Source organism: Anastrepha ludens, chromosome 3 (assembly GCF_028408465.1).
Source record: "Anastrepha ludens isolate Willacy chromosome 3, idAnaLude1.1, whole genome shotgun sequence".
Taxonomy (NCBI): domain Eukaryota; kingdom Metazoa; phylum Arthropoda; class Insecta; order Diptera; family Tephritidae; genus Anastrepha; species Anastrepha ludens.
The window spans coordinates 129,814,145-129,827,905 of NC_071499.1; the positions used below are offsets into that span (position 1 = coordinate 129,814,145).

The 13,761-nt window shown below is 35.3% G+C and overlaps 1 protein-coding gene across 3 annotated transcripts in view; it reads right to left on the minus strand.

The window, feature by feature from the left end:
- The window catches only part of LOC128859236 (uncharacterized), a 126,666-nt gene that overhangs the window by 26,869 nt on the left and 86,036 nt on the right, over window positions 1-13,761 (minus strand). For all 3 annotated transcript variants that reach the window (XM_054096071.1, XM_054096070.1, XM_054096072.1), the window contains one exon: window positions 9,109-9,378. In XM_054096071.1, the coding sequence (XP_053952046.1) occupies window positions 9,109-9,378 (270 nt within the window). The remainder of the gene's footprint in view (window positions 1-9,108; window positions 9,379-13,761) is intronic.

Genomic DNA, 13,761 nt, shown 5'->3' on the forward strand with positions numbered 1-13,761 from the left:
CTTTCCTACACCTGAAAATCGATTAAGATAACATAGACATGATATAGTCGCTTACTAATTTTCTTGAATTGAGTCTTATTTTTCTTAAAATTTTGTCTTTTTCTTAGCCAAAACTTGTAAATCTATCATCCTTGAGTGAAGGCGTGTTACGATAGATCAACAGAGTGAGAGTGGGAGTGCGAGAATAGATTACGTTCTTGCTACGAAATTATTTATCTCGGCTTGATAGCTCGCACAAATCCACTCCCACTATATTTGTGGGTGATTATCGTTCGAAGTTCACTGTGGCAAAGGCAAACCTCCGGGTGCACATTAAAAGCGTTCACCACATTAAAAGCGTTTAATTTTTTTAAAATTCCAGAATGAACTTTTTCATAACAGTTTGTATTTAACAAAAGTAAAGAATAAAAATTCTAAATGACTCATATAATTCAATAATAAAAGATTGCCTTCATACATTTAAAGTGAACAAGTTATAACAAAAATTCTCACCATTTAAACTTAAAATAAACACAAAGATAAAAAAATATTATAAATAATTTTCATGTAACTAAGTATGTATACTAAATATTCCAAATACAAATCCCGCCGATAATACAATTTTTCTATATGTTTTGACTCCAGTGACACCTAGCGGGACAGCTGGTAGCCTATGTCAAAGGAATTAACTTACAAAATTTAACCGAACTCCTTCAAGTAGTTTTTATGTCATTTGATAACAGGGAAAACTGCTATCATTTTATTTATATATGAGCCTCTAGTCATAAATACTGACTCGCAAAACACTTTTTGGAAATATGTATGTTTTGAGATAAGAGTGTGTAAACGTGGCATTGAGGTAACGGGCGCATGAATGATTTGAAATTAATAATAAAAATTGTATGAGTTGTTAAATATAAAAGGAATAAAAAAGGTAAGCAGTTGTGCAACTTGTATATAAAATTAATTCATAACAAATAAAAATAAACAAAGCAGCTCCACCTTACAAAAAAAAAAAATTCACAAAGCATTCTTCAATCTCTCGAACAAGTACTCGTACTAAGGCCTTGTATAGCCCAATAATATTGATTATCAGTTTTGGATTTTTTTAATTTTTGTTTTAACATATTTCATATTTTTATGTTATTTTTGTTCTCGCAGTGAAGGCGCAAACAATTTCACCTTTAGTGTTTATAAGCAATGGTGAAAACTCAGCTGCCAAGCCGCACAATGGGAATAGTGTCCCACGTATTAACGCTTGAAAATTTGATGAGCATGAAAAAAGAAAGAAAAAACTCACTCCTTGGATATGGATCGCCGCAATTCCGTACTATACAAGTGAGTGTCCTGCTGCTTCCAGGGCAGTTCGAAAATGGATTTGCTTTTGGAGCGCTTGTAATTCTCAATTTCCGCCACAGCCGCGCCATCGCCCTCCATATCCGGTATATAATTATCGAATATATACTTTTCAAATGAGTGAATATCATTGTCATTTTTAGGGTGAAAAACACTCTTTGCACTACCAATTAGATTGCTCAGCGTGTCGTTTACCATCGCGTTTTTTGACAATAATTTTTTTTCATAAAAAAGTAAATATATTATTTGGGTATAGAGACCCTTTCGCTGGCGCTTGTCTGCTCTCTTTTCACCAAATGAAGTTTTAAGAAATTTAATTTTTCGTGCAAATACACATCTACCAGCTGTGCGCCCTTTGGTTAGTTAGACGCACTTTTCGGTACTACGCTGGCTTTTAATTTGTTAAACATATAAATTAGTAAATGCTTGGTAATATCAAATTTGAGAACTATGAGATATGCTCCGGGAGTCACACGAATGCACAATCCGGGAATACACGTATGTATGTGAAGGCATAGAAAGTATTGCATTAGCCACCGCGTATCGCGAGAATTCATATTCCATATTTCTGCGTATCACTTCATTTTCGTGGCGCGCGATAAATTCGCAACTTGACCGCACTCTTGCACATGGAAAACTAAATCCAAATGGTGGGAGTGGATTTTGTAAGCGTCTATCGAATAATATTTGCTTCACGATCGGAGCATTTCACACAAATTTATGCCATTAAAATGGTGCATGGAAGGCATGAACCACTTTAATGTGACTTGTGTGTGAATACTGTTTAGGGTAACAGGTGCAGACATATGCATGTGTGTGTGTGCGCGCGCGTGTATGAATGAAACAAGTGTGCTTTGCTCGCTATCTGTGCACCTGCCCTACTGTTATTTCTTATTTGTTTGTTTTGTGTATTCTTATCAGCAGTTATTATCTATCACTGAAGCTTCGCAGAAGTCAAAGCAGAACGAACGACATGTGGCCGAGCAATTGAAACGAGCAAATATGAACAGGGTGGTTGAAATACAAGTTTCTTCCGGAACTATAAGATGCTTTCGCACTTGCAGGTTTTTGTAACTCGTATTATGTTTTTTTACATTTTTTCATCAGATGCGCTCAGTAAAATTTTCATCACAAAATACCTATTTTCAAAAAAAGAAAAGCTTTATTTGCAACATTAATTGAGTTTTAAGCGTTCAAACACCTTTTATAATAAATTATATAGGGCTTTAACAAGCAGTTCGTAAATTGGTTCCTAGTTCTCCAGTAGTTTTGACTAAAGCATAGTAATAAGTTCGTATTTCACGTGAAATGGCTGTGAAAATTCACAAAAATTGCATTGCCGTGAAATATGCGTGGAATTTCGTATGTATCTACTCCGTTCACGCCATGAGAACACCGGGCAACATGCCAGCTACATCATGCCTGCAACATTTTTTCATATCTATTTAAAATGCACATGTCAAATTGAGCGAAAACTGACAATTCGTTTGCGAGTGAGGTGCCTGAGTTCAAATATTCTGAAAACGTGGCATTTTTAAGCGAAACGTCTTCGAAGACAGTGTGAATAAATCTTCTTTATATTTTTTTGTGTCAGTATAGTTAAATGTGTGCGAATTTGTTTAAAAACATTTTTCTTAACAAAATTTGCCAATTGATTTCGGGGCGAAGCTCATAAATTTCACGTTTCTTCCCATTTGACAATCGTTGCTGGCAACATTTCACGGCTGTGAAGTTAGTACTGGCCCTAAGGAAAATGTTATTTTTTCTAATGGTGGTGGTAGAGACCTCCAGCAAGCTTTTCCGGCTTTGTATGTCATGCATTTAGGTCACACATCAATGTTTTATCCTTCTTTCATGATCACACTTTAATTAAAACAAATGGTAATTTAATCTTAAAAAGTAAAACGCCAACTCTATACTTTGTGTAATTAGTAAAATCCTGAAAATTTACATTCCTACTCTGCGAAAAAATCCATGTGTTTTCAAAATAACCTGATTCCGACAACGACGGAGGAACACCATTTTCATAGTCTACAATTCAATTGTTTTAGAAAAGGGGGCATAGTTTATACCTTCTTCGAACATAGCAACGTACACAATCTCAAACTCCCTGAATTTGTTCAAGCATTTAAGGTGGAATACTGCGAACGTAATGTATTTAAAAACCGTTAACCTTCTACAACTTTCAAATATGGGGAAAACACATAAAATAAAAAAAGGGTGTTTGGCCGAGCTCCCCCTCCTAATTGTGATGTGCGTCTTGATGTTGTTCCACAAATGGAGGGATCTACAGTTTTAAGCCGACTCCGAACGGCAGATATTTTTTATGAGATGCTTTTTCATGACAAAAATACACTCGGACGTTTGCTATTGCCTCCCGAAAGAAGACCGCAGTAAAAAAAAACAATAGCCGCATACGATTTGGTCAATTTTAATAATTATTTAAACATACAGTAGTATGAAAAGTTATTGAATTGATTACTTAGTGAGGGCCAGCTGATTAATTATGTATTTGCAATAAACAAACTACCTACATCCATGATTTGATAAGCGCTAAATAAAGCTTATCGATTGTTTTGAAATTGCAATCTTATAAGATAACAGAAATTTAAATTTTCCTGGCAGGCTCTTGTAGACAAGAGGCTGCAACACGCCTTTCTTGTAGCTTAGGGCGAGTGGTGGTGTATGGTGCAGCTAATGCGCCATTAATTTGTTGCAATAGAGCAATAAAGCTTCTCAGTAGCTATGAGGTAAGAGCTTATTGAAAATTTGTAAGCATAAAGTGTGACACGGTAAAATATTTCGTAAGCCTGTTGAGAACTGCAGGCAAGCATGTTAAACTAATTACATAACACGCGCGTGATGTGACTGTCGCATTTCCAAGATTGGAAAAAATGCTCTTACGAGTAAAACATGAGAAAAAAAAAATACAAAAAAATTTTACGGACATCCATTAACAATTGCAAAAAAAGCTATTTACTCCACATTTCAGTTTGCTGGATGAGGTTACTTCGAGTTCTGTTAAAACTAATGCATATTTATAAAGTATATGCAAAACTTGATTTAGATGAAATTTAATATATGAAGAATATGCAAGATATGCCTCTGAGATATATGAAAAAAATACTCAAAAATCAGTGTGATGAAAATAAATAAATAAATAGTAAAAACTTATCAAAGTGAGGTGTATACTTTATTTTGACGCTGACTGTAGGTCTATATAAAATGCAGCTCCAAAACTTCTAAGTGATCCTCTTTGTTCTTTCCCATGCTACGAAGCACAAGTGTTCCGGGAATGTTACTTGTGATTACCCCCATCCCTACATATGGACTTATATCACACTGTTGGGAAGTGCCGCAGTAATAAGGGCCGTATTGTTGTCAATAAAATTGGAAATGTTAGTATAAACTTATCAAATGCTTTTCTTATTACGAGTATATCAAACTTTTTTTTTTTTTTTTTTTTTTTTTTTTTTTTTTTTTTGTTTTGTTTTTATTAACGCATCTTAAAGTATAAGCAGAATTACGTTTAGAAATTACAATTAGTACAACTAAATAAAGATACTAACGAGCAATTTTAATTGAACACATATATTAAAAAAGGAAAAACTAAGATGGCTCAATATTCATAAATTCATTATGAATGTATAAATATGTAAGGTAAAGTTGCTACTGGGTGCCCATCTGGTCTAAAACTGTTTTACGCTTGAGCCGCCGATGATGAGTATTTAGCTGAAGCAAAGCCAATGCTTCAGCGTTGACATGTGTACTTAAACGTTGTCTGTGAGCCATGGCGTACTTTTTCGCCACGTCAGTGATGGGTAGGATACCAAGATCACGATGGATTATATCAAACTACGAAAAAAATCAAAATTAGCTGGCCAATTACAATTGACTATGGGCGTCTGATCAATACATGTCTGTGCATATGTATTAGTTTACGTCAAAACAGCTGCAACTTTTATTGGGGAAAATATGGTCACCTGTGGGCTATAAAATGCGACCGGGTTTATCGTAGTAAATATGTAAACCTATAGAAAAAACAAAAAAAATGAAAAACATTTTTTTCACTATGACTCAATTGTTTTCACATCGGTTAACCCCCGAAAGTTCACTACAAATGGGCCAATGACGCAACGTCACTATTTAATAAATAGTTTTTTCACTGCAAATTATCTACTCCAACAACTATCAAACTTTTCGATTGGCTAATAGATATGTGTACGTATAATAGATATGTGTAAGTATATTTATTTATCATAAAATTTCTATTGATTTTGGTAAGCTCTTATCAGTTCACGAGCGAAAAACTCTAACTTAACTGAGTTTATATGGATTACTTTTTTATCGGCTTGCTTGTAAAATAACCAGGTGTGCAAATAGAAAATATTTTTTACTATCAAGCGGAAGTACAGATATTGTCATTTTTTGACACGTTATCGACATTCCACAAATTGTGGAGTTTCGAGGAAATCACACAAATGTAGATAAAAATATGTTGGCATATCCGTTGTACGGGGTGCAAAATTACAACACTACAAAAAAGTTTTAAATAATTTGTGTTGAGTGTAAGAGAAAGATGAGAGATAATTATATCTTGGGAGATGTTTACATCTTGGGAGATTTTTAAATCCAGAAGACGACTGAGCATCGAGCCTTGAACAAAATAAAGCTGTCTACTACTGCTTGATACATCGATATTCCAAAAAGAGAAGTTCGCTCAATGAATTTCATTATTATAAACTAATTTTAACAGCTGTCTACTTCGGAAGGTAATTGAAGAGTTACAGTGCTGAGCAGTGAATGATCAGCTCCATTGGTTCTTAGATGGCGGCGTAGAGGCTTGATGCCCAATTACCACATTTGGTATATAAAGGGACAATAAAGACCTCTCGAGTTCAATATTCATTGAAAAGATGTAGTCATCGGTTTTCTGGCCTAAATTGGAAAAGTTGGACCACAACCAAAGACGGTTCCATTGAAATGGCGCAACCTGCTATTTATAAAGCGTAACAATGGATCCTTTTCACGTTGAAATGTGGTCGTCTACCTTCCAAAACTTTATTGAATTAACAAGGAATGCAGCAAACATTCTGCAGACGCCCACTCGTCACAGAGGCATTTCAAATGCTTTATTAGTTATCTTTCTTACATTCACTTATCGCATAATAGCTTTCCATGACTACTTAATCACCAACTGTTTGAGCCTTTGTAGAGAATCGACAAGCTACTAAGCTTCTGCATGCACGTCTACATACTGTCAACATACATTGTCGAGACTGTCCCAAGCATGTCGAGCACTCGCTTCGTAAGTATTTTAGATGCTGATAAAGCCGCACAAATCTCGATAAAAATACAAGACAACAACGTTGACGAAGTGTCATGGCTTATTAAATGGTCGACAGTTATCTTAAACTGGCATGAAAGTGTTTGGATGGGCAAATGCTTTTACTAGTGGGTTAATTATTCGGTATTTTTTTTTTTTTTTTATATCTCCGGCAGTGTGTGCATTATGCGGCTGCGGATAGCTTACCAAGTCACATGATGCTGGATTATAAGTAAGTATGGAACACTTTTTTTATGAGAAGAATTGCGTGCTTGAGCCTTTTTAGTTATTTTTTTTTTTTTACAGAAACTAATCTACATTTTAGAAATTGTAATCATATATTATAAGTGAGAGCTTCCACGACTCCCATCTGCATGAAACGCATTACGAATCATGGGCATACATGCAGATATTTAAATTAGACATGCCAAGAGGCCGTCACTCATCATTCATATCAAAGGAAGTTGAGCGACGTTTTTGACGCTTGCAAAACATCGGAAGAAATAGAGCAGAAAAAATTTCTGTTTTTTTATAGTAACAATTTCTTGAATGTCAATAATTTATTTCATATTTAAATAGTTTTTAGGGACACTCTATCTGCGAATGAGCTGAAGATTCTCATCATAGTTCGACTTAATATGGATGAAGAGTTCGCTTCTGAATGGAAGACAACTGATGTATTGGTAGTAAAATTGTAGAGGAAGTGAATGAAAAAAAGTTTTGAACCTGCTAGCAGGCCCGTGCGCAGACCCTCAGATTTAGGGGGGGTTTTCAAAAAATGTTACAATAAGCGTTACATTGCGTCATTTCTTAAAGTAATTATAAACAATGAGATTTTGCATAATTTTTTCTTCTCTGTGCAGATGATGGGAATACAACATGTGTATCTTATATACGTACATTATGATTGGGAGCAATACTAGAAAACAATTCAATAAATATTATATATTGATCGAAATTTAATATTTTTAGGGGGTTGTTAGCAATACAGATTTGTATAATCTAATTAAAATTACATTTTTGAACCCTGCTCTCATCTCAAACCTTACAATTTTTTATTGGGTGAATTTTATCGCATTCGAATTTGTGCGTAAAAAATTTAATTTCACCCACAAAGCCGGTTTAGGGCTTTTAAACCAAACCAAAGAAATTGCCTGCCGATCATCAGCAGACACTGCCGCAAGCACTTGTAGAATTGTTTTGTATTTCGAACAGAAGCGCCATGTCTACCCTCTTTACACTTATTGCAATAAAAAGCAATTGAACGATGTGCTTATTTTCAAATTTCAATAGACGTCTTAATGGCACACCTATTTAAGAACACACTGTTGACCTCAATTACTTTTTTGCGCTTCTCAGAAAACATTCCCCTTACGATTTCTCTTATAATGCCGGTAGCGATTTTAACTTTTAACTTTTTCACTTTTTCCTTTGTACATTTCACTTTTTACTTCGTACTTTTCATTGATTCTTCATATTCATTGTTACGATTCCATTGAGTTGTTTATTTTTGTATTTTGTGATGTATTTCTGTTGTTCCAACTGTTATGGGAAAAACAAAAGAACTCGCATGCAGTAGATAGATGTAGAAGCCATTGCGAAGGCAAATACTTTTCAACCAATAAACTTTTGAACGGACTGAATCTCACTTCTCTCTTTTCTATGACTCTGTTTTTCAGCGCAAATTTAATTGTAGCAAATTCCATGGTTGAAAGAATACAGAAGCTTGCACCTGACGCGGTAACACTAAGGGCGATAGATGAATTGCAAGGCCTTTGGGGATTCGGCAGCAGAATTCTGTCCACTTCTTTCACACGTCGTTTTACGCCGTTCAAATCAATTGTCACCAACATAAACTATGTTTTGTCGTAAACAAACCGTTGTCACGTCCCAAAGCGTCAGCAAATCAGCTGATTCCTTAAACATCGCCGAGAGCCGGTTAACGGTTTGATGCTGGCCACACCTTCTAAATTCTCTTCACCGTGCGGTAACACTAATGAATGCACTCAGTGAATTTTACCGAATCAGGTGTTCAGCTGATGCCATTTTAGAGGGTTGTCTACAATTTTTGTTTATAAACAACACTTTTCTTTCTATTCGCTTTTCAATTTTATTTCATGCTCACATTAAACTAACCTCACTTTTTATTTTTTGTCACGAAAGTTGCCTATTTTGAGACTTACCGTTCAGTTCTCACTCCCAACCAATCTAAAATTAGTTCACGGCACTATTTCTCCCAAATTTCAAGTTATCTTTCATTCTTTCAGTATTGAATTTGATATTATGTAAATTTTAACTTCAATCAAGAGCTGGACTTCAAATTAAAATTTTGCTCCTTCTCCTCTTTCTGTGCCAATTTTGTTTTACTTCACTCGCCTAAGCTAGCACACCTTTTCAGTACCACTAGCAATAACAGAAATGCTTTTAATCTCGATTACGATACTCACCTCCCTTCACCTCGACAATTGCTCAAATTCTGTGTTGAACTGTCCGATGTTGTCGCCAAATAGGCTGCGGTATAGTAATCACTTTGATTGGAGTTATTGCGCTGATGTCGCAGTTGCTTTCGCGAGAGTTGCGTTGTGCTCGAATTGCTGCCGATCGGCGAGACGTCTTTTTCGTGCAAATTTAACGTTGTGACACTTTGCGTTTCAGCGTGGCTTTGCAATGGTGCCATGGAAGTAGAATCGATGGGAGTTGCAGCAAATGTACTGACGCTGGAAAAACGAGGAAAGGGAAGGGGAAAGAGTGGAAGTTAATATAATGAAATAAATAAATGCAATAATAAAGGTGAGTATGAAAATCGTAGTGTGGTCGCTATAGAAAAAAATGTCTGTTACACAGCTGAAGCCATACAAATATAATTTACACGAGTGGCACTTCATACATATTGTGCGCATGAAGTTGAGCACATTAACGGTAATAATATTATACGAGTATAGTGAGTTCTATACATTGTGCGCTCTTTACACGCATGGAATGGCTTAATACTATTATTATTTATATTGCACGTATTATAGGGGATTGGTTGGCATTATCATTTGAATTGCCCATTGAACCTTTGAACTGATAATTGCGCGTAATGAATTCAAATAGCTGTTGGCATATACAGTTCTTCATACAACTGATCGTGTGAAAGAAAATATTGACAAACACACCCTTCAAGAGCAGATAAAGTTCGCTCTTTAGTGTTGTAAAGCGACAAACAGTCTGATAACAAAAAGAAGGAATCTACATACATCTTTAAAGCAAATATAGTGGAACAATCAGTGCGAATGCAAAATAATTTTTTTTTTTTTTGAATACAGATAAAAAAAGAACTCGAAAACGAAAGTCACGGTTGGGAACATTGAAACATACCGCATATATCAGTTTAAGTAGACCGGGACATTCAATATAACCACAAAGGTGTCAAAATAGTCACATATCTCCGTAAGTTTTTCTCGGATTTTCATGAAACTTTGGCACAGCATTCGGGAAGTGTTATGCCTTAGCAGAAAGTAAAACACCAAAATTCGATATTCTAAAAATAAATCCACAAAACTCGTTTAAAGTCTCCTTTGGTTACAGCTTCCCTAGTATAATTTTTTTGTCAAACTGTGCATTTGCACAACACATATGCATATCACTGTGTGTGTACTTACATAGGCATATTAGTATGCCCACTTCTCTGCTGCTGACTCCAGCATAGTTTTGCTTATAACAAAAGCTTATCTCTTCGCCTTTGAAAATATATTAGTTATGTAATTGAAGTTCATTCAAATAACCAAGTGTTTAAATGTACTACATGCAGAGTACATACAAACAAATGCATATATAAATACGTACACATGGTAGAAAAAATCTGCGTTTACCCACTGTTATAAAGTATTAAAATAATTTAACGTGTTTATCTTAAAACACTCAGTTATTTCTTTTCACTTATTTCAAAGAAAATTATTCGTAGAGGATATGAACAAAATTTTTTGGAGTTTGAGCTGCGTCGTGTTCAGATAACGGGATTGTAGTACAGTTACTTAAATAGGCTGAGCAGAAAAAGTGTGCGTTCATTTCGAATGGTGTCGATTATTTGCATGGCAATTACGTTAAATTTAATTTTAAATCATTCATGTAGTTGACGCGGTTAAGAACAAATCTAAAGAGGGAAAAATTGATATTAGAAATACATTTTTTGTTACTATGGATCAAAGGCGAAAAGAAATAGATATTGGAGAAAGGAAAATCATTGTAAGTTTGTGGCAAAATAGTAAGACCTATCGGGAAATCGCGAAAATTGTTGGGAGGCAATACTCCTCGGTCCAAAGAGTGATAAACAACTTCAAGCAAACGAATTGTTTGGAGTCTAAGCCTCGTTCTGGGCGTCCAAAAAAATTGACGGAAAGAGAAGAACGCAACCTAACTATTCTTGTGAAGTCTAATCCACGACTAACAGCAAGACAAATTTCAAAAGACATAGAAGTAAAATAACAAAAGAAAGTACATCCAGATACAGTAAGAAAAATTCTAAAAAGAATCGGATTTCACGGCAGAGTGGCCCGAAAAAAACCCTTCATATCGCGAGTAAATCGACTTAAGCGGATGGCTTTCGCCAAGGAATACGTAAACAAGCCACCTGAGTTTGGAATAGTGTGATTTTTTAAGATGAGAGCAAGTTTTGTATTTTCGGGATAAAAGGTCGTAAAATAATTTGGAGCAAAAACGGAACGGCACTTGGAAAGCAAAATCTGGTACCTACGGTAAAGCATGGGGGAGGAGGTGCCATGATATGGAGGTGTATGGCTAGTTCGGGCGTTGGAAATATACAGTTTATTGAATCGATAATGAACAGATATGATTATCTCGATATTTTAAAAACGAATTTGAGAGAAAGTGCAATCAAAGTGGGACTCGGAGAAAGATTTGTTTTCCAACAGGACAACGACCTGAAACACACAGCAGAGATTGTTAGGTTGTGGTTGTTGTATAATGTTCCAAAACAACTTCGCACACCCCCCAATCACCTGACCTTAACCCCATTGAGCACTTATGGGACGTTCTAGAAAAAAAAAAATACGAGAGCGTACAATAACTAGCAAGGAAATGCTTAAGAACGCGCTTAAAGAGGAATGGGAAGCCATAAGTCCAGAAATAACAGCCAAACTAGTTGGATCAATGAAAATACACCTTCTAGAAGTCATAAAAATGCGTGGATATCCAACTAGCTATTAATTTTAAAACATTTCTATGATCTTAAGCCTTTTATTTTATTATTATTGAAGTGAACGCAAACTTTTTCCGTTTAGTTTGAATGGCCTTTTTAATTTTATGAGATCTCATTTTAAATTTGATTTTGTTATTGGTAGCGAAATATGTGTGATAGTTACGTTTAAGTGAACTAAATAAAACTCATTAAAAAAATTTCTGAAATATTTATTGTTTTGAACTTTTCCTAATGCAAAGAATATTTGCATAGGTGAACGCAGACTTTTTCTACTATGTGTATATAGGTAGCTTTACTTTGTTTTTGCATAATTTTACTTTGCTTCACATGATTTAATTTCTTAATCAATTTGTTGACTAAAGTTCTTTTATTGTTTTATGAAAAATACGTCCATTCATTCAAAAGTAAAATACAAAAACATAAAAATATATAAAAAAATACACGCACATTATCTTCACATGTTTCTAGTAATCGGACTTACACAAATCAAACGAAAAACATTTGTGCAGGTATACAAACATATACAGTCTGTGTCAGAGGAAAAGAACCGGTTTTTTTCTTTTAACTTCAAGATTTATTTCGTTCTGCTTTTTGCTGCATAATAGTCCCTCTCAAGGGCTACGACGCCAGTGCTAACTCAGGTTAGTGTCGTTTGAAACTTTCCCGTAAACGCAACCAAACAAAAATGAGTGAAAAGTACGCGAAGCGGTACTTTTATGCACGCATTAGAAAGGGCCGAAATTGTTTTACACCGCGGCTGCAAAAGTAATTAAAAATCAAAAAAGTTTGTTGTGATGTGAAATCAGCGGTAAAAGGTGTACAAAAATGTTGATGACTTTTCCGAGCGCGGTTTGAAGCGAGTGACGACAAAAAAGCAGGATAAAGTGATCGTCCAACTTTTTAAGCGGGAACCTTCTTTGTGACTACGCCAAACACGATCAGTTCTTGCTAAAAAGGGAATAGATGTGAGTATCAACACCATCGACTGAAGGAAGCGTACATATCCTACCGTCCCGCATCATCAAAACTACTGCTCTCAGAAAAACACATTGAGAAACAACAAAACAAACAAATGGCGTCACAGTATTGGACTGGCCTTCCCAGTCCCTAGACCCTAACCCCATTGAAACGTATCTTGCCGGAAGGCCAGTCCATAATTTAAAGCAGCTCGTGCGTCAAGTTCACAAAATCTAGTCCTGTTTGTCGACGAGCTATGCAGAACAGCTGGTTCAAAGCATGAAGAAGATACCAGGTTATACTCGACAACGATGAAGACTACACGGCTTACTGAGTAATTGCGACTCGTAGTTTTGTGCATACTTTCATGTACAAAAATTTTAAATATATATTTTTTATACTGCAATGATAATCGTGCACCCTTTTTTCTGACACAGATTGTACATACTCGGAATATGCATTAGAGCGGGTTTAGGAGACAGCTTAATATTTATAAACTTATAACAAAACAAAAACATTCTCTCAATACAGAATAAGACGTATGTATGGTGAGTTATGGTTACGGTTTCAATAATAATGAGTATGGTGGTTTCAATGACCCACCAGCTTCAACTGCTACCGCTATGAGCATTTGTTGCTATTTTTAGTGTCAAAAATTCAAGTAATATTAAAGCCAAGAAGTGACTCTGTTTGCAATGCCTCGAAATATCAGGTCAGTCCATAAGTTCGTGCGTATTTTACCCATAATTTCACTTTTGTACGATTTTTGCATACAAAAAATTATTCGCGGAATATAACGGAACATTTATATTTTCTTTGATATATTGTGCGTTCCACAAGTGATTTTAATCGCGGATAGAAGCACGCGTTGTTAAAAAATAATATGGAATCTTCGAACGCGTATAAGAGGCATACTTCGTATTTTTTTATAAAAGTGCTAAAA